Source organism: Eumetopias jubatus, unplaced genomic scaffold, assembly GCF_037043125.1.
Source record: "Eumetopias jubatus isolate StellerSeaLion01/CBP00866 unplaced genomic scaffold, mEumJub1_p1.0 scaffold_5, whole genome shotgun sequence".
NCBI lineage: Eukaryota > Metazoa > Chordata > Mammalia > Carnivora > Otariidae > Eumetopias > Eumetopias jubatus.
This window is the reverse complement of record NW_028274811.1, coordinates 111,237,033-111,251,338: the sequence shown is the minus strand read 5'-3', so window position 1 is coordinate 111,251,338 and position 14,306 is coordinate 111,237,033. Positions and strand designations below refer to the sequence as shown.

General features: G+C 48.2%; 1 protein-coding gene across 1 annotated transcript in view; it reads right to left on the bottom strand.

Moving 5' to 3' along the window:
• FAT2 (FAT atypical cadherin 2) overlaps positions 1-14,093 on the bottom strand; it is a 61,189-nt gene extending 47,096 nt beyond the window's left edge. Inside the window, exons 1-5 of the mRNA XM_028106474.2 lie at positions 10,835-14,093; positions 8,956-9,270; positions 3,057-3,115; positions 1,342-1,653; positions 138-348 (exon numbers count right to left, since the gene is read on the bottom strand). Of these exons, the coding sequence (XP_027962275.2) occupies positions 138-348; positions 1,342-1,653; positions 3,057-3,115; positions 8,956-9,270; positions 10,835-14,093 (4,156 nt within the window). The remainder of the gene's footprint in view (positions 1-137; positions 349-1,341; positions 1,654-3,056; positions 3,116-8,955; positions 9,271-10,834) is intronic.
• Positions 14,094-14,306: the final 213 nt, after the last annotated feature.

The following is a 14,306-nucleotide window of genomic DNA, read 5'->3' as shown; positions in this document are numbered from 1 at the left end:
AGAGACAGTCACCACTCATAGCCAAAGGGGGGGTTCCGGGGAGCATGACCTGAATGAGAGCACTGAGAAGGACTGTTCTGTGAGGACCACGGCTGGGCTATAAGGTTGGGAGGGGCTGGCCTTCGTAGGGCTCTCACCGGAGATGTTGAACCAGAAGAGACCGGGTCGGCCCTCCACACTGATGACGCCCACCATGTGGTTCACAGGGTCTGTCTCCATGACCGTAAAGCTGTAGTGGGGCTCGTCAAAGGCCAGTGGTATGGAGGAGGACCGGGGCTGGGGGATCCACTCAATGTGTAGCCGGACGCTGGCTGAGAGTGGTGGCTGCCCACTGTCTGTTGCTTTGATCTGAAAAGAAGCCAAACCTGAAATTGAGGATTTGTCTGTAGGGTTGGGGCCAAGAAAAAGAAGACCCCGGCTGGTCAGCCAAGAGACAGAGTGCCCTGTGACTGGTGGAGCTGGACTTTTAGCCACTCGTCCATTCATTCAACACACTATAAACAGGCATCATGCTAGTTGCTGCAGGCACAGTGGTGAACAAAACAGATAACCTGTGCTCAAGAACTCCATGTGTAGGGAAAAAATAATCAGAGCCACCATTAACTGAAGCCTTACTGTGTGCTAGTTCCCGAGCTGGACTTGGCATACATGGGCCTTCTTAACAACCATAAACATAAACTAAATAGAATTTATGGAGCTCTCACTAGTATCTGGCCCTGCTCTAAGAGCAATATGTGCAATATCTAATTTAATTCTCATGACAGCCCTGAGAGAGGTACCATTATATCTCCCTTTCGCAGGAGGAAATGTATTCAGCTGCCAGGGATCATCTGCCTGGCCAGCAGTGAGGCTGGGGTTGGATTCAGGCTGTCAGACACGAGAGTCCATATCTTAACCACTTGTTATTTGGCTTCCTACCAGGAAAATGTTCTTATCCCCATTTTACAGATGATAAAACAAAGTCTCAGAGAGGTTCAGTGACTTGTCCAAAGTCACAAAGGTGTAAAATGGCAGAGCTAGGGCTGGAACGCAGGCTTACCTCCAAAGTCTATGCTACTCTCACCAAAATCCTTACCTCTAAGAATAGAGCAGATTTCCCAGACAAGGACCTTATTGCCTTCAAAGAGAAAGGCCCAGAATTCTGACGCTTTAGCTGATGTCAGGGCTCCCACTTCTCTCGGAGAAAGCCAGGGAAGGGAGTACCACCTCCACCATGCCTGATGACTGTTTCCCTTCTCCTGTATCCTCAAAGAAAAACTGTTTCCCTTCTCCTGTATCCTCAAAGAAAATCCCTTAGCAGTTATGACACTCCCCTCTCTGCAGCCTCCATCCCCTCCTCACCGTGAGGATGTTGTACTCTCCGGCTGTGAAGGTGCTGCTGGATGACACCATGCCTGTGACTGGGTCGATACCGAAGCTCCCCTCGTCACTTTCCTCGATACTGTAGGTGACCCTGCCATTGAGACCCTCATCAGGGTCTGAAGCCACCAGCCTGTACACGGGCCCGGGGGTGGCCGGGCTCAGCCTCTCTGGAAGGCGGACATTGAAGAGCTTATGGGAGAACACAGGGGGGTTGTCATTGACATCTAAGATGCGTACCACCACCCTGGAGGTGGACTTTAAGGAGGGCTCCCCGTTGTCCAGCACAGTCACCTGGGGACGGAATAGAGGATGAATTGCCAAATGCAAAGCAGTGAGTATGCATCTCCACCCACTGCAACCCTACCACGACCCCTGCCTTCCACAGCCTGGAAATATTAGTCAGTCTGTTCTTTGGTACATGCTTGTGATTTTTATTATCATAACTTCACCTACTTGGAACCCAGCTCTCTGGTAACCTCGCCCACAGGAAAGCCAGCAAGAACAGAGAAAGAAACCAGAAAGAACTGGAAGAAAACAAAGCCACAGAGGCTCTAGAGAAGAGCTGGTGCTCTTTACTCAGGAGGCCCATGGGCCATTTTCTCGGAGACCATTTACTTTTTATTTGCTAGTAACTCTCATAAGCTTTGTTCTCCAGTTTCCTTAAGCTACTGGAGGTTAGAAAAAAACAAATGAGAAGATGTTTATGAAGGAGTGGGTGGTACCTTTTGAGTCAGACATGTGGACCGATGCATGAAATGAAATCCAGAGGAAGAGAAGAGGCACTAAGACAATTTCAGAATCAGGGGCTATTACATGTAGGAGCAAATCGTCCCATGCATCAGTAGCCCCAAGGGCATCCTACAAGATACGACATTTCCACTCTAAGTGGTTCTGAATTTTTAAAATATTTTGGTATTTAGAGAGAAATACCTCTACTGAATTAGGGAGCATGCCTCAGTCTCAGAAGGCCATTTAGCAGCTTCTTACTAATAATACCTATTTCTGACAAAAGGAACGTGCAGACCTGGGAGGATAGAAGGCCAATTTATTTCAATTCTGCTGAAGAATGTGTGTCCCTCCCACCTGATTCTTTAAGACTAGAAGAGGTGCCTGTTCATCAGTTATGAATTGCTCCAGAGGGGACATAACTAGATTCCTTCTGATATACTCCCCTCTTATCTGATTTACTGACTCCTCTTGTTGGAATGGGCACCGGGGATGTTTATGTGATTTTAGAAACATCCTAGAACCCACAGATCTAGAGAACAAAGCTCTGGGTTTTCATCTGGGCCCAGCTACTGACGGTCATAGTGCTTGACCTGGGGTGACTCTCTCTCTGGCTGTAAGGGTGAGCTGGAAACCAGACTCAGCAAGGGCATAGCTTGTGTGTACCACTCCCTCTTCCTGCACTCACTGCAGGCTTTACTAATCAATCAGCGCTTCCTGCCCAGCCCAGACGTGGTTTCAGATTCCTCCCCTTTCCAGGGCTGGAAAGCCACAGAAGCCCCTGAGAGCCTTTGCCACCAACCACAGCAAGATTCAGCTTAAGAAACTCCTCCGCCCTGAGCCCAGCACCCTCCTCAGCCGCCATGCCTGGAGACACGCGCGTGTGGCCCCAAGGCCTGGCTCAGCTTCCGCTTGGAGTTCCTCAGGAGGTTTCTGAATCCAGTGAATGAGTTCACACGACTGCTCACCTCCAGAATATGTTCGCCCTTGTTCTCTCTGTCCAGCTGCCGGGCTGTGGTGAGGAGACCTGGGGGAGAGGTGGGAAGAGCGAGACCTGAGCAAAGGGCTCCCAGGGCCACTGTCTTGGGGATGAATTGGCAGATACATCCAAATCCTAAGGCAGAAGTTTTCTGGTCTTTGGAGAACAAGGACATTAAGGGGGAATGGGACTCTGCAGAAGAAGGGCAAGTGAGGAAGTGAGGAAGTGGGAGAGTGCAGCAGAGCTCACGGGATCAGCAGAGGCTCCCACCTACGACCCACTTTCACCATTAGGAGGGATGCTGTGCACAATGTACTGTGGGCGGGAGGGGAGGCAGCTTGTGTCCCCTGGGCTCCTCTCTGCTCGCCTGTAAATTGAGGAAGGTGGATTTGGTTATCTATAAGTCTAGTTTTAATCTTCTGAGGCACAACGGCTATAAACTGAGGCCACCTGAGGCCACAAAGGAGAGAAGGTGCCAGTTCTCTGCAGACATCAGGGAAGTCAAGATGGAGGTTACACGAGAGGGGGCATCCAAGCCCACAGACGGGGCGGTCAGGGCTGGGTAGGGAAGGTCTCTGAAAGGAAAGCAGAGCAGATAGGGGTCAGTGGATCATCTGGAACTTTCAGTAAGTTTTTTGTTTGTTTGTTTGTTTAGGCAATTAAATGATGCAGTAATGAAGTGTGGGGATGGGGGCTGTGAGGGGAGAGGGGAGGGGGATTCGGCGTTGGGGTGGAGCCTCCAGTGCTGGAAATGGGAGTACGTGTGAGGAGTGGCCTCTGTTAGTTAAGTGTTCTTGCCTTTTGCAGTAGAACCAAGTCACCAGTAGAACCAAGCTCCCTCTGTCCGCTGAGCGTCTCGGCCTGACTTTCTCTTCCGTGACTGAGGGCAGGCATTGGGGGGGAGCAGAGAAGGTTTCTGGAAAGCCCCACAGCCAGAGGCCCTTTCGGTCAGGGAAGAAAGACACACTCCGCTGGGACAGTGTGAATATTGTCCCCGGTGACCCCACCCAGCTCAGCCCCAAGATGAGGGGCCTGACAAGGAAGCACCCAGGATCCAGGGGGCCCCAGGAAGAGGGCGGGGCAAGAGGGCCTCAGCTGGTAAACCATCCGGGTGGCTGCGTGCTGGCTTCCCTCCTTGCACCTTCTCTCTCTCTATCCCCTCTTGTCGCTTTCCCTCCTGTCTCTCTCTCTCTCTCTGTTTCTCCCTCACCATCCTCCTTCCCTCTCACCCTCCCCGCCTCTCTGCTGCTCCCCCTTACCCCTGTTTACCTCTCTGAATCACACAATTCTTTCTCTGTCTCTCTGATTTTTCTTCTTCCTTTCCTTTCTCTCACCTCCACATCCCCTGACCTTCTAAGAGCCAGTGTCCCTATAATTGCTGCGGCAATTATATTATCTCCATTGCCTGTGGCTTCCGGGTCATTGCCTCTGTTGTCAGCCTCATCCCCCTCTCTGAGGTCAGTGTCCAATTCCCAGGAAGCACTGTGCAGAATGGGGACATGGCAGAGCCACCCCACAGGGCTGTGTGAGGGCCGACTGAATGTTCTTCCTGGCATGAGGTGGGCCCTCATCATTTCTCCTCTCCAAACAAATGTTTCCCATCACCCATCTCAGGCCCATCTTTGACTTTTCCTCATCCAGTGATTTTCCAACCACTGTCGATTCCACTTCAAATGGATTCCAAATCCTTCTATGCCATTCACCCTGACCCACCATGGTCTAGGTCTTACCCCAACCACCTGCCCAGCTCCCTCTCCAACAGGATCCTAACAGCCAACTCTCATGGAGCTCCTGCGTGTCCAGATGTTCTTCCAAGCTCTTCATCTCTCTCTCTCTCTCTCTCTCTCTCTCAGTCAGCTCATCTAATCTTCACAACCACATGGGAGGGAGCCATTATCATCTGTACTTCACTGGTGGGAAAACTCAGGCATAGAGCAGCTGAGTAACTGTCTGAGATCCTATAATGAATAAGTGGGGGGAATGGGATCTGCCTTTAGACAACTGACCTACTCACCGGTTCCTCCCTGCTGGCTATTGCTCCTGTGGCCCTCCCTGCCCACTTGCCCTTGCAGACTGCTGCCTGTCACCCTTCAGCTCAGCATGACCACCCCCGCTCCATGCAGCCATTGCTACCCCACCACGCCGAGCACCTCCCTCTCTCCTCTGAGCAGTCGCGGCCCTGCATCTACATGTATATTATGACAGGTTCCTTCACACTGGCTCATTCAGTTTTTTTATGTTCAGATCTTCATGCTTGTGATGGGTCGAATTCCTCCAGGCCTGAAATTGTGTTTTATTATCTTTGCATCTCAACATAGTGCATAGTTTAAATGCTTCATAAGGGCAGACACCTTTAAACATTTGCTGAATGAATGAATGAAGCTCTGACTTCCCTGGAGATCGTAGATGCGGCAGAGATTCATTCATTCATTTCCCTCTTATTTATTGAGGTCCTACTGTGTGCCAGACACTAAAGAAATTATAGAGGGCAAAAATAGTCAAGGTTCCACCCAAAGAACAAATAATCCAATCAAGAAATGGGCAGAAGACATGAACAGACATTTCTGCAAAGAAGACATCCAAATGGCCAACTGACACATGAAAAAGTGCTCAACATCACTCGGCATCAGGGAAATCCAAATCAAAACCTCAATGAGATACCACCTCACACCAGTCAGAATGGCTAAAATTAACAAGTCAGGAAACGACAGATGTTGGTGAAGATGCGGAGAAACAGGAACCCTCCTATACTGTTGGTGGGAATGCAAGATGGTACAGCCACTCTGGAAAACAATATGGAGGTTCCTCAAAAAGTTGAAAATAGAGCTACCCTATGACCCAGAAATTGCACTACTGGGTATTTACCCCAAAGATACAAATGTAGTGATCCGAAGGGGCACGTGCACCCCAATGTTTATAGCAGCAAAATAGCAGCAATAGCCAAACTATGAAAAGAGCCTAGATGTCCATCAACAGATGAATGGATAAAGAAGATGTGGTATATATATAAATGGAATATTGTGCAGCCATCAAAAAAATGAAATCTTGCCATTTGCAACAATGTGGATGGAACTAGAGGGTATTGTGCTAAGCAAAAGAAGTCAATCAGAGAAAGACAATTATCATTTTGAGAAACAAGACAGAGGATCATAGGGGAAGGGAGGGAAAAATGAAACAAGACTAAACCAGAGAGGAAGACAAACCATAAGAGACTCTTAATCTCAGGAAACAAACTGAGGGTTGCTGGAGTGGAGGGAGTTGGGAGGGATGGGGTGGCTGGGTGTTGGACACTGGGGAGGGTATGTGCTATGGTGAGCGCTGTGAATTGTGTAAGACTGATGAATCACAGACCTGTTCTCCTGAAACAGATAATACATTATATGTTAATGAAAAATTAAAAAACAACAACAACAACAAAAAAATAGTCAAGGTTCCTTTCCTAGGAAGCCTTTCAAGTTTAGTGGAGGACAGGGATAATTAATGGAATAATCACACGAATGAATATAATGTTCTATGTGATAAGTGTTTAAAAAAGAAAGGAATGGATGGTGCTAGGAGATGTATTGTAGTATCAGGAAAAACTCTCAAGAAAGAACAGCTGGGCTAGGTTCTGAATGAAGAGCAGGAGTTAGACAAAAGGAGAGGAGAAGAAACTCCTGGAAAAAAGTACAGCGTGTGCAAAGGCCATGTACCAGGACAGGGCGTGGACTGAAACAGGCCACGTGGCTGAAACCAGAGAGTGGCAGGGTGAGAGAGGGAGAATGAAGCCCGAAAGGTCAGCGCGGGCCATGTCAGACCCAAGTGCGTGAGACATGATAGGATCTGACTTTATCTTAAGGATGTGGGGAAACCATCCAAAGTATCCAAGCAAGGAAGTGGGACAATATAATAGTGGTAAGAAAGGTGGGCTGGGGGCTCCATTGCTGACTTATTATTTTATTTTTAAATGTTCATGCTGGTTAAAATTTCTTCTCCACTGCCAAAAAACTAAACATCTCTGTTCTCTGGGGCATTTTGCCAGACCATGTGTCAGGGAACTGTTGACAGTAAACAGAATAGGGATTTGGAAGATGCTGAGAAGCCGGTGCCTTAGGTGAGAAATCTCTTCTTTCTTCTGAAAGGGGAAGGACAGGATGGGCCCAGGTAGAGAGCCAGCTTAGGCCTATTTTCCAGGGTGAAAGGGTCCTTCTAAAAGGACTAATCCATTCCCTAAGGTCACAAGTTAACAGGAAGGACTCCAAACAAATGTCCCTGTGCAAAGACACTCGTGTCCTCCACCCACTGTCTGTCCCAGGACTTCCAGGTTCATGTTCCTCTTCGTTTCCTTTTGTCTTAAAGATGGGAAACTAGTTTTCTCCCTTTCCACCTCCTCCAATCTCACCAGGGCGCTGTCCTCCCAAGAGTCAATTGTTGGAAGGGCTCCTGGGTGGCTCAGCGGGTTGAGTGTCTGACTCTTGGTTTCAGCTCAGGTCATGATCTCAGGGTCATGGGATCCAGCCCTGAGTTGGGCTCTGCGCTCAGTGGGGAGTCTGCTTGAGATCTCTCTCTCTCTCCCTCCGCCCTTCCCCATGTGCATGCATGTGTGCTTTTGTGCTCTTTTGCTCTCTCTCTCTCTCACTCTCTCTCTCAAATAAATAAACAAATCTTTAAAAAAAAAAAAGTGAATTGTTGGAGCCAGAGAATAGGATCTTGGGTTCAAAGGAGAAAATCCTCTGCTATAGGATTGTTGTTCTTCCTCTAGGAGTAAGATGTGGCCTTGGAGACATATCCACGGTAGTGGGAGCTAGCTCTCAAATTCCAACACCAACAGGAGCCAAGCAGATAGCATAGATTCGGGGAGCAGGCTGGGAATAGTACACAGAGAGTGAGGCAACCATGGGGACTGGAGGACGTGCACCTGCTCTGCACAGAAAGCTGCCGTTGGCTCCAGGCAGTTGCAGCCCTGTGCAAATGTGGAGTCAGTGTGGCCAGATCTCCTAGTTTTTTATGAACAACCAGAAATCTGGTGTGTTTTATGGAATTTTCTAATTTTTAAATGTTGTCAACAACTTGAAAAGTCATTGTTTAAAACTTGTGCAAGCCAAATAAAACACCTCTGTGGGCTATGACTGGCTCACTGCTGCAAGCTCATGACCTCTGGATTCCTCTAAACCATCCACTGTCCTTGCCTCAGATGGCCTTGGGTCAAGGATAGTTATTTGTGAGATGGTTGACTCCACTGAAGTGGCTCTCCATTGCCACCACTCTGTGGGCAGAGTTTAGAACAAGGATTAAGAGATTCAGTCTGTAGGAGCACCTGGGTGGCTCAGCCGTTAAGCGTCTGCCTTCGGCTCAGGTCATGATCCCAGAGTCCTGGGATCAAGCCCCACATGGGGCTCCCTGCTCCATGGGAAGCCTGCTTCTCCCTCTCCCACTCCCCCTGCTTGTGTTCCCTCCCTCACTGTGTCTCTCTCTGTCAAATAAATAAATAGAATCTTAAAAAAAGAGAGAGAGAGATTCGATCTGTAGCTGTGACTCGGGAGGGGTGGGTATGGGAGCAAAAGGAGGTCTGAAACAGTCCTGGCTTGAACACCAGGCAACCTGCTTAGCTTCCTAGGCCCTGAGGAAAGAAAGCCGACATACTCTTATTTTCCCAGAGACATAGACTTTATAGAGCAGTGGTTCTCAAACTTAGCACACATAAGAATCCTTTAGATATTTTGTTAAATAAAATATGGATTTCTGGGCCCCACCCTGTGTTCTGATTCAGTAGGTGTAAGGTGGGGCCTCAGAATTTGAATTTCCTACAAGTTCATAGGGTGATGCCGATGATGATGCTGGTGTAGGCCCAAACTTTGAAAAACACTGTTGTAGAGATCCCAGTTCACCCAGATTTCTGAGGTCCTTACCTGTGAGAGGATGAATAACAAAGAATCCCATGTTGTTGCCACTGGTGATGTTGAAGGTCAACTTCCCTTTGGAGCTGGAATCTGGGTCCTGGGCATCCAGCTGAAGCACAGAGGTGTGCAAGGGTGCATCCTCACGGATGGAGGGGTAGAACACGGGTCTGGACATCTGAGGTGGGTTGTCGTTGACATCCGTAACCTCAATGTAGACTTCGGTTACAGAAGAGAGAGGTATGGAACCCCTGTCCACTGCCAGTACCGTCAGCCAGTAGCAGGACACAAATTCTCGGTCCAGGGGTGCCAGAGTCTGAATCATACCTAGGGACAGTTGATCACCAAACCCAAAATATTTTAGAGCCCACACCTTACTTAATAGCCCCCAAATGGTACTATGGAAATAGGAATTCCACAAGAAAAGGTGCCAAGGTGGCATGGGAGCTGCTGAGTCAAACTCAGGCAATTCATGTCCTTTTCTAGAGCCTCTAGGAGCGTTTGTATGCTAAAATAGGCCCATGGCAATTGTCCTTAAACCAGTTCCTTCAAGTTTCAGATATTATAGGTACCAATTTAAGAGTTAGGGATTTGATGAATAAATTGCTGTCCCCCTTTCCAGCATCTTCATTATTTCAGAATCATTATTTCACTCACTCCACAAATTGCTTACTACAGGCCAGCACTGTTCTAGAAGTCATGGGTCTAATAGTGAGCAAAAGAGGCTCGCACCTAAGTTCTCATGGGTCACTCAGCTGGAAGGACTTGTGCGAGAGGACAGGGCCCAGGTCCACAGCCATAGCATGTCGGAGCTGAAGGAACCTCGTTTCTTTTCAGGTGAGGAGATGGAGGCCCAGGGAGAGAATGTGATTTGATTAAGATCATGTAGCAAGTGGGTGGAAGAGCTGGGTCTGTCACTGACTCTCAGTCTAATGCTCTTCCTACCACATCACCCTGCCCTTCACCCTGGAAATAAATTGCCCATCAGACTGTAAGCTGCTCGAGGACAGTGACCTACCTTTATTCACCGGGTATCTCCCCCAAGGTGCCTATCTCTAGAACCTCACAAGCAGAGGGTGCTTGCAAGTTATTTGTTGAATTGTACTTATTTTCTATGAAGCCTAAAATGAATAAATAAGTTGGTGCCACCTTTTTGGAGGGCAATTTGGAATTATCTATTAACATTGAAAATATACATTATCCTTTGACCCAGCAACTGCATTTTTAAGAGTTTTTCCTGTAAAGATGCATATGTGCAGAAGTATATGATCAAGGATATTACATCTATATGATAGAATAAAATGCAGCTATTAAAAAAGAAGGGAAATATTTATATGCACTGATATATAAGATATCCTGGTGTTATGTTATGGGGAAAAAAGGTATTGCAGACTTAGTGTCTTTTGTGTTATTTTCTCATACAATAAAATAAACAGTGATGATATATCAGACTCAAAGAAGAAAAATTTACAAGATTATAGACCAAATTGTTAATAAAGATTATATCTGGGGAGGTGGGACACAAAAAAATACATTCATTTTTAAATTATATATAAAAATTTGTAACCATGATGCATTACCTCTATAAGCACATATATATGTTATATATATAATAGTTATATATAACATATAATATGTATTATGTAACATATGTGTGTATATGAATGTATACACAGATGCCAATGAGATGGGTGATTTGACTTAAATGGACACACACACACACATATATCTCCAGTATGATAAATTTAAAATAAAATGGACAAGAAGGAGAGTCCCTATTTATTGCCTTTCTTTTTAGCCTGCAGCCTGCCTTCTTTCAGGACAGCACCTGATCTCCTTAGGCCCATTGTCTCCCAGCACCTGGCATTCCCATCCACCCCACTCCCAGTACCTGTGTCTTGGTTGATGCTAAAGGCTGCAAGACTGGTGCCAGCCCTCAGGAAGTACTGGAGATCCCCATCCAAGCCACTGTCATCATCGTGGGCAGCCACTAACATCACCTGGGTGCCGGAGGGGCTATTTTCCTGCACCTGGCCCTGGTGCACAAAGGAGGCAAAGCGGGGAGGGTGGAGATTCTCATTCACATCCAGGACTATCACTTCCACATGGCAGAGGGTCCTGCGGGCCAGGGGCTTCCCACTGTCGCTGGCCCACAAGCTCAGATTGTATCCAGCCCGCCTCTCAAAATCCAGCTCTCTCTCCAGACTGAGTGCGCCAGTCATCAGGTCCACGTGGAAGGTCCCATGGGCATCATCCAATAGGACATAACGCACTTCTCCTGCAGGGCCCACATCAGGATCAGAGGCATCCAGAAATGTTAGAATCGTACCTGGAGGCATATCCTCTGGGACTTTCAGGCTGCTGAGTTCTGTGATGCACTGAGGAGAGTTGTCATTGGCATCTTCCAATGTGATTATCAGGTCAGTGACAGAGAAGAGCTGGTGGCCCTTCCTGGGCTGATCCCTGGCCTCCACCTTGAGTATATATCGTGGTTCTGATTCCCGGTCCAGGTGTCCTGTGACAGCCAGTTCCCCAGTGAGGGGATGAAGGGCGAACTTATCCGTCGGGTTTAGCAGGGTGTAGCGAACCCTCCCATTGTCATCCGAGTCAGCATCTTTTGCTTTCAACTCTGCAACTGTGGTTCCAACTTCTGTGTCCTCTGAGATGGTTATCTGATACCCCCCAGGAGGAAATCTGGGTGTGTTGTCATTCCAGTCTTTCACATTCACCGTCAGCAGCTTCCAGGATGACTTCTGCGGAGTGCCCAGGTCATACACTGTTACATTGAGGATATAGAAATTGGTCGCTTCATAGTCCAAAGGGGCAGCTACAGTGAGCAGCCCTGTCTCCAGCTCCATGTCAAAGCAGCCCTCGTCATTGCCATCTGCAATCACATAGACCAGTTTGCCATTAAAGCCAGTGTCAGGGTCTATGGCTGCCAGGCGGGCCAGGGAGGTATTGACAGGAACCCGCTCAAGGATGTCAATGGACTGTGGGAAGTGGTCCTCAAACTGGGGGGTATGATGATTGATCTGATATGCACTTAAGGAAATGAAGTCCTCATCATTGGAGTCCTGGTTCTGAAACCCAACAGAATGGAGGATGGTCTTTGTGAAATGTGTCAATACTCCTGTTTTATCACATGTTATAGGGACCTCAAAACGAGGGTCTTTTACTATAGTAATATTCAAAGTTGTGGGCGAGGCATAGTGTTTCCCGTCTGAGGCTGTAATTTTCAGGGAATAGTTGATGGGTTGACCAGAAGTATGATTGATAAAAGAGCGTTTGAGTGATATCACCCCAGAGAAATGATTTAGGTCAAAATACTGTAGTTCATTGCCTGACACAAACTCATATTTTAGATTCTGAAGCTCATCCACATCTATAGCTGACACGGTCATTACAGATTTTCCTACTGGCCAGTCTTCACGGATAGACCCAGTGCAGTTGACTTGCTCAAACATAGGCTTGTTGTCATTCAAGTTCTTGAGCCTAAGAGATATAGACACTTCCTTTTCCTGGTGAAATGGGGATCCCCAATCTGATGCCCTTACTCGGAAGGTATAAATTCTTTTCATGAGCTCATAGTCCATGGGTTTGGAGGTGGAGATGATCCCCAGATAAGGGTCGATAGAAAAGGGCACAGCTTTTGGACGAGTGATGGAATAGGTGATGTATCCATTCTCTCCATGATCCTGGTCTGTGGCACTAACTGTCAAAACACTGGTACCTGGGGGGATGTTCTCATCAAAGGTACCATCATAGGAGGACCTGCTGAAGATGGGGGCATGGTTGTTACAGTCCACGATATTGATGACCACGGTGGTGGAAGCCAGGCCCGGTGAGGTTCTGATGTGTAGCTGGTAGTGGGTTCGGTCATGGAAGTCCATGAGCTTTGTGGTGGTGATGAGTCCAGTGCGAGCATTAAGTCTAAACCCCGCATTCTCTGAGGATGGCTTTAGAACATACTGCAGGTTGGGGAAGGCTCGGGTTATTTTCACCATCACCACGCGGCTCCCAGGAGGGGAAAACTCACTAAGCTGCACTCTGTAAATGGCCTTCTCAAATTTAAGGGAAGCCAGTTTGGAAGGCGGTAGGTGAAAGCCCCTGATCTGGGAATAAAAAGAAGGCCTGCTCCCACTCCTGGCCTGCAGGCTGAGGTTGAATCCATGAAGGTGCTCCAGCCAGTCAATGTCTTTGACCGACACCAAACTGAACTCATTGCTTCGGGTGTAAGACTTGATGGCTTTGAAGTACTTTCCAGGGTCACCACCAACAATTTCCAGTGAGTCCACTTCAGCACCTGAGCTGTTTGCATCCACCGTAACAGTGGCATAGGTGGTACCCTCACTGCTGTCTGGTGGAGCCACCACCACTGAGGTGATGGCTGGGGGCTTCCTGAGGGCAGGCTCCACGTGGATGATGAGCGCAGCCAGATTACCAAAGCCATTGCCCTCTGAGATTTTCCTCATGCGGTCCACAGCCATCACCTGGAGCTCATACCTCCCTCGCCAGGTGACATTGAGCTTCCCAGCCAAGGTGACCACGCCGCTGGTGGGATGGATGGCAAACATCTCTGACCTCGTGTTAAAGGCATAATAGAACTTGGCATTTTGGCCCAGATCAGCATCTGTGGCGGTCACCTTGCAGATGGGGCTCTTGAGGAGCATGTCCTCAGAGATGGTGACTCGGTATGAGGGCGGGGAGAAGAGGGGCTTCAGGTCATTCTGGTCCAGGATGTGGACCACCACGCGGGTTAAAGCTTCTAACTCCAAGGTCTTCTCCGTGGCTTGGATGATGAGGGTGTAGCTGTCTCGCACCTCCCTGTTCAGAAGGGCCGTGTTGCTGCTCTTTGTCCTTAGTCTCAGAAAGCAGAAGTTGCCCACCACGTACTCCTCTGTTTTAAACACATTGGCCACGTCCCCGGAGATAATCCGGTATCTCACTGCCCACTGGGGCTCGGCCAAGTAAATGCCCATTTTCACAGAGCTCTCCACGTAGGTCTTGGGGGCAGAGTTTTCATAGATGGTCGCATTATAGAGAGAGTGTGTGAAGCGCCAGGCGGAGGTGGAGAGGAGACCTTCTCGGGGCTTCTCACAGGTTGTACAATGGAGCAAGAAAATGACAAAGCCCAAGAAGGCAATAATCATGATGGAAAAACTCCCAAAGCCCTGGGCAAAAAAAAGAGAAGGGTATAAGTTAGGAAAGAAATGTCTCTTACTGCTGTGGTTCTTAGCTGGGGTGATTTTGCCCCTCAGGGGACACTTGGCAATGTCTGAAGACATTTTCAACTGTCCCAGCTTGTGGGGGAGGGGGAGATACTGGCATCTAGTGGATAGAGGCTGGGGTCCTTACTAAACATC